The sequence below is a fragment of the Camelus dromedarius genome, chromosome 8 (genome assembly GCF_036321535.1).
Source record: "Camelus dromedarius isolate mCamDro1 chromosome 8, mCamDro1.pat, whole genome shotgun sequence".
Taxonomy (NCBI): Eukaryota; Metazoa; Chordata; class Mammalia; order Artiodactyla; family Camelidae; genus Camelus; species Camelus dromedarius.
The window spans coordinates 60,921,169-60,938,875 of record NC_087443.1 but is presented as its reverse complement, the minus strand read 5'-3'; the positions used below and the strand labels follow the sequence as shown (position 1 = coordinate 60,938,875).

The window sequence follows — 17,707 nt, the reverse complement described above, 5'->3', positions numbered from 1 at the left end:
AGTTTCTATTTGGCAACTTCCAGTCACCTTTCTGCAACCTCTTACTGTTCTGTTCCCTAGGCATCCAGTAACCACATGCTCCTCTCCCTACGCCCTGGACTATGGCCACCCTATCCAGACTTCCTCTAAACTCTAAAGTGGGCATGCTCCAAAAACAGATCTACCTCCCTGTATCCTCCAAATTTTCCATTTCTTCAGTTCTTACTGAAGTATCCACAGTTAACATCGCCTCTGCATTTTTCGGAAATGCTAACTATTAAGTCAGTGAATGAACTTCAGATTAATGGAATTTCAGTCAATGAAACAAAATAAACTGAAAACTGAAGGCCATAGGCAATACATGTAATGATTTGGGGCAGACAGGCATGCCAATCAGTCACACTAGAGTCATGTCCCAAAGGTCTGTTTTCCTAAGTTGTTCCTGCTTTTCTGCTACCTGTCGACCCAGAGTCCGTAAGTAGCCCGTGGCTCATCTGCATGAGAATTCCAAGGGATTTTTTTGTTACAAGTATTGATTCTTTAGCCCCACTCCATACTTCTACATAGCCCTACTAACTCATAAGCACATTAAGATTTGAGAGTTATGCTCCAACAGCTCCAAGTGTTCTGGGTTTTTAATGTCTGATTCTCATGGCAGTAGTGATGGCTATGACTGAGAAGGCAGGAGTCACCTGCATGGGCCAGTGGTAAATCAAGGGCTGTTTGTACCCTAAACATTCTTAAAAAGAGATCATTCGTTCAAGTCCTCAATTCTTTTATTTATTACTGATTCTTGCTAAAATAATACCTCAACACGAGCAAAGAGAACCCAAATTGCAATAAGCAACTATATTACAATATTTATGTCAAGTTGGCAAAACAGGTAGGTGCTACCAAAAAATTAAAAATTACACCTAGAATCTCTAGGTTTTCTTTTAAATGACTGACTTCTTAGGCCCTAAGAATTTCATAGGGTTAATACTACACTGATTTAGTGTTGTTTTGTTTTCAAGACATCAGTTTCACATAAACTCTCAACTGCCAAATGACAAAGAAAAACCCAAACAAGGACCCATATATACTTACTTGTAAAGATATTGATCCACTGTCTTTAGTTTTGCTTAGGAAGCTAGAGATGGATAAATTCAAGTCAATGCTGCTATTATCAGCAGTGGAACCAGTGCCTGAATCAGTATCATTTTCCTTTTGACTCTCAGATTCTGGTAACATGGTTTCAGTTTTTGACAAAGCACCTATTTCCCCTTTATTTTCTGCTTCTTCAGGGTTGATATTAATACTGGGTACTGGAGCAGGCTGAGGTTCACTGGGATGTGAAGCGGCAGTAACTCGGGGTTCTGTTTCAATTGGCACTTCATATGGAATTTCTTCTTGCTCTGCATCTATCTGAGCAGTGGCTTTAGGAGCATCCTGAGTTTCACTTTCTAAAGCTTTTTTTGCACTTCTGATCTCTATTCCTTCAGCGTTAATTGATTCAGTAATATCCTCAACTTGATTTGTCCCAGGTTCTTCATTGGTCTCCACTATGTTCTCTGAACTGCTGATTAATTGTTCCTCACCTTTTCCTTCTATAGGTTTTTTATCTATCTCATTTGTTTCAGCTATTTCTTTAATAGGAAATTCCTCAGTACCACCAGCCTCAGGACCCTCTGTGGGCTTACTCACTAACTTCTGACCTACTTCACCCACTTCTTTCCCATCACTGCTCTGAGCATCCACAGGACTGTTTCCAGCTGCCTTTGGAGGCACATCTACTGCCTCCTCTGTCCCTATCACATTGCTTGTATCACTGACCACATCTTTTTCAGTTTTGTCATCTTTTCCCAATTTCTCTTGGGTGTCTTCCTTTGTAAGCTCAACTTCATTTTCAACTGCCTGAACATCCACCTCTTTTTCTCCAGTCTCTTGAGAAACTAAATCCATTGTTTGAATAGCAGTATCTTCAATTTCTTCAGTTTTTATAACCTTATTTTCAAATATCTGTTGCTTTTCCTGATCCCTTTCTTCCTCGGGTTTCAGATTCTGTTCAATATTTGTTTCTGAAGTTATCATTATATTTTCTTTTCTTTCATTGACTGAATTAATGTCCACTGTTTCATGGCCTTCTGTGCCAAGTAGATTTTCAAGCTTGGGTCTCTCTTCCTCGCTCCCATTTTCCTTGATTATTGCTGTTCTATTATGGAGTTCAGCCATAGCTTCTAAAGGAGCATCATTAACGTGGTCATTAATACCCACTGCAGCTTTTTCAGGCTCATCAGTGGTGGGTTTTTCAGTAAGAACTTTACTGTTAAACTTATCCTCAGAAGTATTACGTTCTGTTTTTTCTGAGACAGATTCCAAAATACAAGCATTTTGTGAAAGCTTATCTTCTTCAGAACTGGCAATACTAAGGTCAGAGGAGGCACGTTTACTTGCAGGTATTGGCTAAAAAAGATTTCACACATTTTTAGTGTTAAAACGTAACTTCAAAATGGTGACCAAAACAATGTTTCATGTATATATATGAATTATTTTATATATAAATGATTTAATTCATACATATAATGATTTAATATCTTTATTCAGTAAATTTGATGAAATTATAAAAATAATTTAAAGAACTGACAAATTTTCAAATACATGTGACAAAAATGGATAGCAAAAAGCAAACTTGTTATTATTCTGCACCTCTAAAATTAAAAGTTTTGTATTGCTAGCCAACAATTAATTTTTTTTTAATTAAAGTATAGTCAATTACAATGTATTAATTTCTGGTATACAGCATAATGTCCCAGTCCTGCATATATATACCTATATTTGTTTTCATATTCTTTTCCAAATTAATTCTTTGTTATTGGTGCAATCATACCTTAAAACTCAAATCTAAAAATTACCTAAATGAAATTTCCTTTCTAAATACTGACCAGAGAATTTTCTGCTTCCTCATCATCATCCTCCTCTTTGCCATCTTCAACTTCTTCTGTTACTTCAGCCTTTGCCTCTGCAATCAACTCTCGAATTGGTTTGTTGGAATCAACAGTAACAAAAGGATGCTGTTTGATCATTAAAAAAAGTATGCTCAGTGTAACAGCCAAAATGCTTGTAGAGTAAGTTTAAAATACATAAAAGACATTATTATGTGGTAAAATATAGGCATATAAGTAAGAAAAATACAAAACTTCAGATGATGTTACATCTGAGGAAGGAAAGAGGGGGAGGGGACTGAGCAGGAGTAGGGGCTGCCAGCAACTATATATCTTTTTTTTTTTAAGAATCTGAAGGAAGCATGTCAAAAATATATTACATATGAGTAGTAGGTACATGTACTTTTCTGTATGTTTGAAAATTTCACAACCTAAAATTTAAAATTTAAAGCAGGTTTCAAGTGCATTACTAGTTCGTAAAAAGTAACAATACAATTATATCTTGTATAAAAGCCTCAATAAAAGAATTACAAAAAGCTTTGGAGTTCTGTTAAAAGTGTCTACAACACCTGCTTTTTTGACATAATTCTAATACTCTTAAGAGTAAGAAGATATTTTATTCATCCCTGTACACTCAGCACTTGATGTCTGTCACAGACTAAGGCTTTCAAATGTGGGGATGGTGAAATAAGGAGAGAAAGTGTGTTCCAGGGATACTTTTGTTGCACAGAGCAAGGCAATTTTTCCTGCTTCCCCCCCTAGATAAACAGATCAACCTTAAAAACTGTAATGTAGGAGTTACACAATAACTCAACCTAACAGTAACTGCCTCTAGACTAGTCATTCTGTTTGTCCGCCTGTACTGTTATTTGACAAAACTTCATTTCAAATGATACAAACAGCTCCTGCTATAAAACAAAATTATCCAATCACTTTAACACCTTTTCTTTAAAATCAGTAATATTTACTGAAAATTTACCCTCATTGTAAGAGACATCAAAAAAAATTAATTAGCTCATGGCTCCTGCCGCCAAGGTGCTTGCTTTCCAGTAACTGGACAGACAAAAATGGAAGTAACTGACAAAATGCAAATAACTAAACAAAATGAAAAGAACACAGACTGAATCAAAAAAGCATAGGAGGAAGCACTTAGAAGCTAAATATCTTTTATTAACAGCAGCAGGTATGTTTGCAAAGCAAATGTTAACTACTACAATGTATTTTGAGTTTCCACAGGAAAACTCAAGTGGAAAGAAGGCACACTGAATCAATCTGAAACTATTCTTCTTTTTCTTTTTTCCTTTATTTATTTTTAATTTGGGTGGGGGGGTTATTAAGTTTCTTTCTTTCTTTTCTTAATGGAGGAACTGGGGATTGAACCCAGGACCTTGTGCATGCTAGGCACGCACTCTACCACTGAGCTATATCCTTCCGCCTGAAACTGTAATCTTAAAGAGATGTTACAAAAATCACACGGTCTGCTGTTATCATACTACTCTTATCCTACCTGCAGGAGCTGAGATGTGTTCCATCTGGAATCCACATTTTTTTCCAAGCATTTCTTTAGAAAGTCCTTAAAATTTGAAGACCTTCAAAAGAAAAATTTTTATAATGACATTCTATTTTACTTTCTTGTTATTAAAATAAAAACTCTGATAAATTATGCTTAAGTTCTCTTATGTATGGGATAATGTGAATTCAACATAAGAAAACTAGTTAATGTGAATATTAGTATTTCATAAGTCATTCATCTATAAATACAAGTTAGACATATATGTAAGTAGGTTCATAGTTTTAGTCATTGAGACACTCATGTTCATAAATACGCTAAAAATCACAAAAATTATTCTATTATATTAAACTGCACAAATATAAACTAACCACATAAATGCCTCACTTTCTCATAGTACAGGAAATAAATTTTTCATGTAGAAATCAAATCACTGGTATTTTTTAATTTCTACAGAAAGTTAGTTATAAGCGTTTACATGGTCCTTAAGTCTTGAAAATATACCAAAAATCAGTTTTCTACTTCATATAGTCTTCGTACCATGTACCTAAATTTGAATACCTTTGGAAAGTTGGAAGAATAAAGCATCAAGTTTTGCTTTTTAAAAAGCTTTGTTCAGGAATACTTTACCATTTTGACGGCTGTGCTAACGTAGGGGGCTCAGACTTTGCTATTTTTAGCAGCACTCGCATTGGATTTAATTCATGATGAGGTGGTTCTATCTCAGCCATTTCTATTAAAGTGATACCCAGGGACCAAACATCAGCTTTGTAGTCATAGGGTCTGTCCTTGGATGTTTCACACATGACTACCTCAGGAGCCATCCTATGAAGACAGAGAATTGAAAGTTAAAATGTTCAACTTAAGAATAGTGATTACAAACCACATAAAAGACAGACAGTATAATCAATTATGTGGGAAAAAATTAATGAGTAATAATAACTGCTGACATAACTAATGCTGCAAACCCATAAAACTGAACACATACCAATAGGGTGTGCCAATAAAGGAATCTCGTCTTTGAATTGTCCTTGTGTTTTTAGCTGATACTCCAAAATCCGCTTGAAATAAATAATCAAACAGAAGTATTAATGACAGTTTTTAAGCAAAGTTCACTGTATTCAACATAAGGGATAAGCATATCAAGGCTTTAAGAAGGCCACTCTTACTAAAGGGTAAGCAGAACAGAAAGAGAAATAACTTCCACATGCCACAATTCTCCAAACTGAATAAATACCAAAAATTCAGTACTTAGTGTTCATGCCCCAAGGCCTAGCACAGAATTTACACACAATAAATGGCAGCTACTATTATTAACCATATGTATAATTTTAACCTTCGCAATATTTTGTTGGTAGAATTCTTAAAACTCATGAAACCTTGTCTTGTATTCCAATTATTTGTGTCTATTATACAGTTCTTTTTTCCTTTTTTTGACCATGTGGTTCTCTTGCTCAAAACAGACTGACAGCTACCTATTCCTAATATGGTGTATGAAGTCTTTCACTATGTTAGATATTTCATTAATGTTTCATAATTAAATAAATGCATAAGTAAATAGAACATACTATACTTGGAAGATATATGCAGAAAATGCAACATAAATAGGTGTATTCAGGACACTCCACCCCTCTTAACCCCAACTTCCTCAACTTACAACTTCTCATGTTTCTGCAGGAAGGGACTGAGATCACAACATGAAATTCCTGCCAGAAGAGGTTTTCTACTTAGGCAAAGTCAGCTCAGTACTTATTCTAGTGTTTCCCTAGAACCTATTAACAGTCTATTCATTTTAACATTTTTCCCCTCATGTGACTGGGAAAGGAGGTCCAGAAACAGGCCTAAACAACAAATGTCCACTGTCAACATTTATACCTCTCTAACCATACTTACAGGCAGGAAGTAGAAACTAAGGAGGGACAAAAAGGCATCTTCATTTTTGTGCAAACGAGAAAATTAAGGTCACTATGTGCTTTATAGTTCTACTTACAATGATGTGGCATATATATGTTGGTCTGTTAAAACAGCATTTTTACATACTTATTTCCATTTGCAACAATGTGATCTGGTAAGAGCATCATAAAAATTCAGTTACTGTAATTTATTATATGGTTCGTGAAGATAATATGGTTCTATATACATCTGTGTACACTTAACAGGGTGTCACAGAAATGGAAGGTTCTCTGTATTTATGAATTAATGAAACAAATTGCAATTATTTTAAATGTCAACCAATTCAAAACTATTTTAGCATTCCTAAATCTTCAAAAATATACTTACTTTTAATGGTATGCACTATTTTACACAAAGTACATTTCTGTATTCAAATAAGATTTTAGTACATTTACAGAAAAATGTACCAAAAATGGATCAAAATTGTAACATACTATTCAAACTGAGCTACAAGATTTTAAAAAATGATGAGACAAAAGAGTAACATAAGTCAGAATTTTAAAATTCAGAAATGAGTTGACAGAACTCAAGGGAAAACAGAAATGAAAAATCATTTTTGAAATAAAGGCTGAACAAGGAGGAATACAAGAACAAATAGACATAACAAATTCCCATGCATCACCATGCCACTCCCATTAGGACAGCAATCATCAAAAATACAGAAAATAACAAGTGTCGGCAAGGAGGTGAAGAAATTGGAACCCTCGTACATTGCTGTGAAAATGTAAAATGGTGCAGCCATTGTGGAAAATGGTTTTATGGTGGTTCCTCAAAAAATAAAACAGAGAATTACCATATGATCCAGCAATTCTACTTCTAAGTTTATACCCCAAAGAACTGAAAGCAGGGACTTGAACAGATATTGTACACATATGTTCACAGCAGCATTATTCACAAGAGCCAAAAGGTGGAAGCAACCAAAATGTCTATCAATGGATGAACGGATGAAGTGTGGTGTGTATATACATATAGAACAGAATATTATTCAGCCTTAAAAAGAAAGGAAATTGACACATGCTACAACATGGGTGAAACTTAAAGACATTATGCTAAGTAAAATAAGCCAGTCACAAAAGGATAAATACTGTATGATTACACTTATATGAGGTACTTAGAGGAGTCAAATTCACAGAGACAGAAAATAGAATGGTGGTTGCCAAGGGCTGGGGGAAGGAGGAAATGGGGAGCTAATGCTTAATGAGTACAGAGTTTCAGTTGCGGAAGATGAAAAAGTTCTGGAGATGGACAGTGGTGACGGTTGCACAACAAAATGAATGTACTTAATGCTACAGAACTGTATACTTAAAAATGGTTAGGAGATTAAATTTTGCTAATTACATTTCACCTCAATGAAAAAAAAAATGAAGAAAGATAAAAAAGAACTTGAGAGAAAGTTCAACATACTTACGATTGGCAAACCCAACATATAATAATCATCCCTAAAGAAGGAAATCAATGCAAGGGAACAGAATAAATACTCATATCTGTAATTACAGAAAAAATTCCTGGCAGAGGGGGAGAAAAGTTTAGTTAAATTGTTGGCCTTCAAAGAAAACAATTCTTTAGCATCTAGCAGAAAGAGCACATGACTTGTAAGAGAAAGAAAATCAGATAATCAACAGACTTTCAACAACACTTTCTGACAGAAGAAAACAGAGTAACACATTTCAGATATTCAAGGAAAGAAATGTGAGCCAAGGATTTTCTATCCAGTAAAACTGACCTTCAAAGTATAAAGGGTAGAACTATTATCATTTTATAAGAACTCAGAGAGCCCTTCCAGAGAAATCCACCAGAGAATGAACTTCAGACAACCAACATAACCAAAGAGATATCAACGTAAGAACTGGTGGTGAGCACTGAATATAGAAATGAAAGTTAAAATGAGTAATTACAGAATATTCCAAATCTATCATCAATGTCCTTGAGAACCAAGATTCTCAGGATAGAAGGAAATAACAGATGTAATACAGAGGGGGAAAAAAGGCTTGATCCTGAATTTGAATAGGAAATACATAGGCACTCAACGAGAGCCTACCTCTGTGTTTGGAGAGGCCTAGAATGAAGGCCAGTCCAGAAACCGTAAGCATCTCTAACGTGCAGTCTGTGGTCTTAAAATAGCACCACATCCTGCTAAAACTTCTTCAGGGCTTCTTGAAGGTCTGAGGCAGGAAATATGCACGATGAGCCTGAAACAACTCAACCTAACAGACAACAAGGAAGCTATCAAAGATTACTAGAGTCATGCCAAAAAAGATTAACAAGCCAACTTGAAGAGGTTCCAATTGACCAAGATGGTACAATGTGAGCTTTAATAAGGATAAAAAATGTAACAGATTTGAAAACTACAAAATAAAATTAAATTCATGAATTAATAATAACATTTTAAAAAATACTGGTCACCAACTAAAGAAAGAGAACCAATTCACTGTCTTTAAAGCTAAATAAATAAAAAAAGAATCAAGCATTTTTCCTGTCTTATCCATATGAATTATACTCCTGAATAACCAAATAGCTGAAGGGAAGTGTCTTCTTATATAAGTATTTCTAATTTTATAATGATAATAAATGAACACAATGAAATAACTGATAAATAATTATATCAAAATTATTATCAAAAATAATAAATGAAAACAAAATGACAGAATTCATTTGGCTCCTTCAATCAAAGAACAGACCTAGATATTAAGCATCAATAGCTGCTAACATCAAAATAGAGCAAAAAGCAAGTATTGCATGCCTCCCAATGAAAGAACATAAAACCACCAACAGTCTTGTCAAAAAATCAAACTTGAGACTGATGAGGTTTTCGGATACATCTGCAAACTGAAAGAAATACAGAGAGGAACTTTAGAAAGTCATCATGAGTATGCAACCAGCAAAATGCAAGATGACAGAAACCCTACAGGTCCAACAGCCCAGGTCTTATAGATCAGTGTTGCTCAAACTTCTTTTCATCATCACTCTCATTAGGAGCCTTTTAAGGTATTTTGTCCTAATCCTCCCTCCCCCCACGAAATTTTAATGCCAAAGATATACTATATATCTGTGTACTTTGGTGGGTCATAATCATTTTAACACTGAAATTCTTTTGCCCCCAAAGAACCAACTTTCCTTGAGAAAGCACCCCATGAGAATGCACGCCACAGATAAAACACAAAGAGAAGAAAGAAACTGGTGCAGGCGAGACTCATAAATTAAAAGACTTGAAAGAAAACTCAGTTTTAAATATGGGTAAGTCTAAACTCTAATGTCTAGAAATAAATATTGAGCCATTAAAAAAAACACAAGAAAGTGATTACTATAAAAGTCAGGAAACGGGTTATCTTGAAGAAGGGAGTGACAGCGATTGAGATGGGCCCATGAAAGAGCTGCTAGGTACCAGACACAGTTCTATTTCTTTATCTAGGTGGTGGTCACAAAGCTACTGTCTACAAAGCTACAAGTCATTAAGCTATATAACTGTTTACTTATAAAAAGGTTAAAATTTAGTAGTATATCAAATTTAGTAATATATCAAATTTGCATGTCATGACAAAGTGAAATGAAATGACTATGATCACTGCTATCAACATGGCTTTTGAATATATCTTATCCTTTTAACATCCTTCCAAAATACACAGATTTAGACTTCATCACTAGATTTTCTTTAAATTCATATCTTGGAAATACTTAAAGAGGACTTTCTCTTTTATTTGTACATGTATATATGAAATTAATTAGTTTCCTACCTAAAATCTACATCTATTTCTTCACATAAAATTATCATTTATTCCTCCAGTATAAAAAACAAAATTAAAAATATAGTCCCTATACTTATTTTAGGCATCCTTTTCAGACTAAGGTTAGTTACTTTGTTAATTTAAGATACAGTTATCTATAAAGTAAAGCATAAAACAAAACATGTAAAAAGAAAACCACTAGATATGAATTTTGGAAATGAAGATAAAACTAAGCTAGCAGTTTTAGCTACTATATCATTTTCTAAATGTATTATATTTACAAGTATTAAGTTTGCATATAAAAATTGAAGGGAAAAAATAATTAACCAGTCTTTTAAAAGTGTGCCTTTTTAAAAATAAAAATCCATCCTTTACTTTCTTTTTAAAGTGTCTTTATATTAGGAGCCTATACTTAGGAATTCTGGGAATTAATGCATAATTATTCAAAATTAAAAATTAACATGGAGTAATTCTCCATGTTTCACATATTTGAGTCATAACAAAACAACATTTAGTTACAAACATATAAGGGGAAATCTCAGAGCACAAACTCAAATGTTGTATTTAATGGAATAAACTTACCCAACTTAATATCTCCATCTAAGGTGAAAAGAATGTTGCCAGCCTTTAGATCTCTGTGGATGATTTTATTATCATGTAAGTAGTTCAACGCCTCTAAAGTCTGTTTACAAACTACTTGTATTTGGGACTCAGTTAATGGTCTCTCAAGCTCTATAAGGAAAAAGTAAACAAATCTGCATTTTTATACAGTGAAAACATATCAGCAGGCTATATACCTTTACAATCACTGTCAAGGATCATATATAGTGAATTTATTTTTTAAAAACTAAGTGTCTATAAAAATTACTTTCTCTACATATTATACTCAATATTTCATTTTAGAATTTTATTACAACTATCCAAGAATATAAAAATAATTAAGCTGATTTCTTAACTTATTGAACTTCACTCAAAAATAAGATATATATATATAAAATATATTTATATATATGTAATATATATTTATATATATATAAAAATGTTTGAAATTCTTTGACTTTTTACAGTATAATTCAAGATAACATAAAGAACAAAAAGGCGTTTACCAAGCATCACAGCATCCACTGCTCCACCTGCACAAAATTCAATGAGGATCTGCAGGCAAATAAAAAAGCATGTATCTAACATGACACTGAGTCTAAGTAGTTTTTCTTCAATTTAGCAAAAAAGATAAAGGAATAGCTATCAAATAACCTAGGTTACGGAAATGATATTATGCTAACCATAGGGATTTCCTTTGTCAAAAGAGTTATCAGTCTTAATGATACACATTTGAGAAAGCACAAAGAGAACACATTGTGGAAGTATGTGCCTTTGAGTTAATCACCATTTTTAGTGTCCCTGCTTCTCTAAAATAACCAGGTACAGAATTTTTATTCAGGACAGTATTATATATCCATCTCATTACCACTGAAAGATTTTATTACTCTCCTTTTTAAGGTAACTATTGTGAATTAAGTGATCAAGTATATCTTTATCCTTACTAATAGGAATAAACCCTGGAAACAGAGACTGCTTTTGGTTTTTTAAAAAAATAGAAAAAAAAAATATATATATACACAAAAGCTTCTGATCCTAGCTCAATTATGACTTCCTGATGGATGCCTTCCCAGACCTCCCTGGTACATACCACCATGTACCTTTCCTTCTTAACCCTTATCACAGCTGTAATTTTGTATTTACTATGGTTCTTAAATTAATGCCTATCTCTCCCAACAGACTGTCCCTCACAGTTGTCTAACTTCTTTATTTTGCAATATAGTCTCAAGTAAAGATCTTATCTATTTATTAAATTGTCTAGGAATTCATTTTCATTATAATCTCTGGAAACATTCTGCTAGAACCCTAAACAATCGTATTAGAAGACACTACACTAATAATAACTACAGATAATTTTTTTCAGATAATTTCTTTTAAACTACACATCTTAACAAATTGTACAGCTTCATACATTTTCCCCCTCTGTATAACACTTTATTTTTTTTACTTTTTTTTAAAACTAAAGTATAGTTGATTTTTCTTTTACTGAAGTATTAGTTTCTGGTGCACAGCACAGTGATTCACTTATACATACACATATATATTCTTTTTCATTACAGGTTACCACAAGCCATTGAATATAGCTCCCTGTGCTATACAGTAGGACCCTGAACAACACTTTACTTTTTATAGGAGCTTGCAAATTATAAATTGTTTTCAAATTCATTACATCATATGAAAAATAATTGGGGAGGTAGATCATTACTAACCCTATAGGTGAGTAAACAGACTCATAAAGGTCAACTGACTTATTCAAGCTCATGCCTAACATCACCAAAATTTTTTTAAAAAAAGGCCTTTTGATTCCCAATCAGTATAGCTTATACTATCTACTCTTTCTTCATAACGCTTTGCTTTGTCCTTTAAGAACAACTAAAACTCCATTTTAAAAATCTTCTTGGGAGAAGGGTATAGCTCAGTGGTAGAGTGCATGCTTAGCATGCACAAGGTCCTGGGTTAAATCCCCAGTACTTCCATTAAAAATAAATAAGTAAATAAACTGAATTACCTCCCCAACCAAAACAAAACAAAACAAAAAGAAAAAGCCCTCTTGACTAAATTAGTATTGGTGCAGAGGAAGTGAATGACTGGTTATTATAAAAAATACTAATATCTTTTTTATATATCTTTTGTGCTTAATATTTTCTAAAAAGGGACAAAATTTTTACATACTGCCTTAGCTACTACAACATGTACTAAAGGTGGGTTTGATAATATATACAATAAATATTTAACATTTCTAGTAAGCATTTTGTTTTTGTTGTTTTTTGTTTTGGAGGAGGTAATTAGGTTCACTTATTTATTTTGATGGAGGTACTGGGGATTGAACCCAGGACCTTGTGCATGCTAGGTGTGCACTCTACCAGTCAGCTACACCCTCTTCTCTAGTAAGCATTTTATAATCTAATACATGATTTGCCAAAAGTGTAGGGTAAGAAATTATAAACAATTTATAGGAAAACAAAATAAACTTAAAAAAACAAATTTTAAGTAAATGCTTAAATTCAAAACACGAAAGGCTATCTAATTTCATTATTTAGGAAATTTAATTTTCTTAACGAAGTTTCTCCACTTGGATTTAATATCAAACAGTCATGAAGTATGGTACAATCTGAAATATACATCTAAATATCTGTTGAAGCTAAGGATGTTATTAATGACCCTCTCATCAGCAGATCAACTCTCATTCAAGTAACATACGTTAACTAAACAGAAAAGGTACCACATAAAACAGGCTTTCACAAGTGATAAACCTCTTACAACAATTAAGTCATTTTTGGCTACTCCCATAGTTCAACAGAAAATACTTACCCAAAGATTGTTCTCATAATAGAAGGCATCTAGAAGCTTGACTATGTTGGGGTGATCACAAGATGCTAATATATCAATTTCAACCATGTAATCTTCAAGTTCTTCTTCAGATTTGGTGTCAATCACTTTTGCAGCAGCTAAAACACTGGTCTCTTTATTCTGGGCCTAAATATGAAAGTATCAAAAGTGTCACAGACACATATAAATGCATACTTGCTTTGTTAATTTTATTATTATTTTTAAAACAAACTTTTTTTTTTTGGAGTAGTTTTAGGTTCACAGCAAATCTGAGCAGAAAGTACAGGGAGTTCCCATACACTCCCCTCCCCTACACATGCACAGCCTCCCCTACTATCAACATCCTGCACCAGAGTGGTATATTTGCTCCAAATGATGAATGTACAAAGTCCATTGTTTACATTAGGATTCACTCTTGATGTGTGTTCTATGGCTTTCGACAAATGTATGATATGTATCCTCCATCATAATATCATACAGAATAGTTTCACTGCCCCCAAAATCCTCTATGCTCTTCCTATTTGTGCCTCCCTTCTTCCTAACCCCTGACAACCACTAATCTTTTTACTATCTCCACAGTTTTGTATTTCATACAGTATGTAGCCTTTTCAGATTGGCTTTTTTCACTTAGTAACGTGCTTTTAAGGTTCCTCCATGTCTTTTCATGGCTTGATAGCCAATTTCGTTTTAGCATTGAATAACAGTCGATTACACAGATGTGTCAATGTGTTTATCCATTCACCTACTGAAGGCATCTTGGTTATTTTCAAGTTTTAGCAATCATGAATAAAGCTACTATAAACACCTGTATGCAAGTTTTTGCTTGGACATGAGTTTTCAACTTCTCTGGGTGAGCACCAAGGGACAGAATTACTGGATCACATGGTAGGAGTATGTTTAGTTTTGTAAGACTGCCAAACTGTCCTCCAAAGTGGCTATACCATTTTGTATTCCCAACAGCCATAAATGAGAGTTCCTGCTGCTCTACATCCTAGCCAACATTTGGTGCTGTCCATGCAGACTTTTATAGGTGTGTACTGGTTATTTCGTTTTAATTCGCAATTCCCTAATAACATATAATGCATGCTTAGTGGCCATCTGAATATCTTCTGTGATGAGGTGCCTGTTCAAATCTTTTCCTCACTTTTTAACCAGATTGTTGGTGTTTTAACTGTTTAGTTTTAAGAATTCTTTATATATTTTGAATAACAGTCCTTTACCAATCTTTTGCAAATATTTTCTCCTAGTCAGTGGCTTGTCTTCTCATTCTTTTGACATGTTTATTTTTTAAAAATAGCCTAAACATAAATATTAACTGATGCATGCTACCTACACACTGTGCCAAGTGCTTTATATGCACATAGGATAGTTTCAAATCGCAGGCTCTCCTGGGACAGACTGTTAGGGTTCAGATTCTGGTTTTGCCACTTATTAACTGTGTTGCTTGTGCAAGTTACAAAATCCCTCTCTTAGTTTTAGCTTCCTCATCAGTAAAACATACTTACATCTCAAGAGTTTATGAGAATTAAGATAACAAATATTTGCCAAGTAAAAAAAATACACATAAACATTTAATACAATGCCTGCCATACACAGCAAAAAGGATTCAAAAATGTTAGCTGGAATTATTCTATTACTATTTAATCCTCAAAATGACCTGATGATATATTATCATCTCTACTTCAAACGAAGAGAAATAAACTTAGATTAAAAGGCTTCCTCAAGGTCATGTAGCTAGTAACAGACAGAATCAGGATTCAAATCCAGGTTGTTTCCAAAGCCCTTTCTTTATCTTAATCATTACCTTTCCAGTTTCCCTGCGCTTTCATCAGTTTAATTATTTTTCATTGTTCCTAGTACTTTAACTTTTTCATTTTCTTTCTTTAGCCGAATAACTTCTCACATCCATTTATTACAAATGAAAGGTTTCTAAATATGTATTAGGAGCCACGATCATTTTTTTTTAGGTTAGGAATCAAATCTTAAAATACTAATTACGTTTTTAAAAGACATTTCAGTATTATATATGTCATCATCACTTCAACAAAACCGTATCTATCACCTTAAAAAAAAAACTTTGAAAAGCTAGTAGTGTTTCAATAAATAAATAAATATCCAAATCCCACTTTTAATAATTTGAGATCATTTTACAAAATAAAAAATATGCATGCACAAAAATTTTCATCCGAGCACTGTATACAATAAAGAAAACTTAATCAGCCTAAATGTCCATTAACAGGAACCTGCTTAAATCATTCAGTATACCTCTACAATGGAAAATTATGTAGTCATTAAAATGAATCAACTAATCAATTAACATTTCTTAAGATGGAACAAAAGCCACAACACATCACTGAATGGGAAAAAGGGCAAGTTACTAAACATGAGTAATTTTACAAACACACATTTTCACATATGGATAGCTACATAAGAAATATCTAGAAAGACATCAATGAGGATGGTAGAGTTTCAGGTGCTTTTGACTTTTTCTGTATTTTTTACATTGTTTAAATCTGTAATGGACATGTATTATTTTTACCGAACAATATGGTACTAAAAAATCAGTATGTAGGATACTTATTAGGGATCTATTATCTAACTTTGGAGATGCTGATGAAAAGAAGAAAAAAAGCAGCTATCAGCCTGTATATGGGAATTTTCCTAAGTAGATTATTGCCTACGTTTTACTTCCTTAAGTAAAAATAGAAGTAAAGAGTAATACTAATTATTAATGAAGTAATCCTAATGTTCAGAGTTCAGAGAATATACCTGGATAAAAAGATAACTTTATATAGTCATCTCTACCTCTCTAGAAGAATGGTTTAATCTACTATATATTTTTTACATTTTTTATTGAGTTATAGTCATTTTACAATGTTGTGTCAATTAACCTACTGTATTATATCAAATCTAGAATGCCTTTTAAGATGTGCCACTACCATATGTTTCACTAAGGAAGAAAAACTGCCAATCAAACTACGACAATACTTTATCATTTAGAATTTTTATGTTGTACCTTTTTAAGAGCTCTTTTGGATACACTTAAGACAAAAATTGTTATTGTATATCTATTATCCTTGTGCACACATGAAAAATTAAATACTTCATATTTAAGTTTGACTGTTCTGAATCATTTTTTCACTCATAGTTATCTAATGCCTGTGTTTTTCTACATCATTCCACATCATTCTCTGGCCATTAGAAGCTTTGGTGATGCAGCATTTCTTAAAAGGGTGCTCCTCTACTACAGTCTCCAAACTTCTCTTTGAAGCTACCGTCTCCCATTTTGCAATTATGATGCTGATACCTTCTTGATCTTACCACAGGTGCTAAAAGATGTTTAGGTAACAACCAGGACTCATATTCTTCCTTCAAAACGTCCTTAAATGGTTTATTAATTGAAACATCAAGGGGCTGCAACTGTATGACACTAGAGATACAACTGTATGACACTAGAGATACTACATCCACAATGTACTGGCCATGATAGATACAACACAACCACCATCTGGCCAACAACAATACTAAAGCATCAATCAATAAATTGAGACTTATCCCAATTTCAGAGATGTTAAAAAGTTAAAAGTCTGTCATAACTGGTGAAATATGGCATTAAGTTTATCTAAGAAAAACACTACAGTTAAACCAATAATAAACAGAATTCACCCTCCCTTAAGTCAGAGGAAATAGCCAGTGAGATAAGCCCTTCTCTCACCATTTTAATGTAACACTTTGGGAAGAAGGAGAGCAGAGGAACTGTACTTGAAGACTACTACAAAATATGAGCCCTGGGAAGAGACCAAGCATACTGTGAGTGGAGTTAAAAGCCACCCTGCTTCTGCACGCCTCTACTGATATCCTGGGAGATTCTAAAGATGTGTATTTTACTTGTGAATAGAATGGCATGGATAGGGAAAAATAACTAATACTAGATAGTATCTAAAGCTCTTTATAGTAACAAATTTCACTATTCCGTTATTTTAATATTCCATTTTATCCATTTCATTATTATGGATATACTGATTGAACCAACAATGATACCATTTAGTTTAACATAAATAATAAATAAAATTTACACTAGAAAATACAGTGCTTCTTACATTATTGCTTGAAAATAGCTGGATTACTCATCAGGATCTGATTCTAGAAAACTCTAAAAATCAAAACTGAAATAAACATTGATAAGTGTATAA

At 33.3% G+C, this 17,707-nt stretch overlaps 1 protein-coding gene across 4 annotated transcripts in view; it reads right to left on the bottom strand.

Annotated features, from left to right (window-relative positions):
- SLK (STE20 like kinase) overlaps positions 1–17,707 on the bottom strand; it is an 81,677-nt gene that overhangs the window by 50,794 nt on the left and 13,176 nt on the right. For all 4 annotated transcript variants that reach the window (XM_010987117.3, XM_064488385.1, XM_064488386.1 and 1 more), the window contains exons 2-9: positions 13,497–13,661; positions 11,192–11,240; positions 10,668–10,817; positions 5,399–5,471; positions 5,041–5,235; positions 4,408–4,489; positions 2,901–3,029; positions 1,066–2,421 (exon numbers count right to left, since the gene is read on the bottom strand). In XM_010987117.3, coding sequence (XP_010985419.1) covers positions 1,066–2,421; positions 2,901–3,029; positions 4,408–4,489; positions 5,041–5,235; positions 5,399–5,471; positions 10,668–10,817; positions 11,192–11,240; positions 13,497–13,661 — 2,199 coding nt within the window. The remainder of the gene's footprint in view (positions 1–1,065; positions 2,422–2,900; positions 3,030–4,407; positions 4,490–5,040; positions 5,236–5,398; positions 5,472–10,667; positions 10,818–11,191; positions 11,241–13,496; positions 13,662–17,707) is intronic.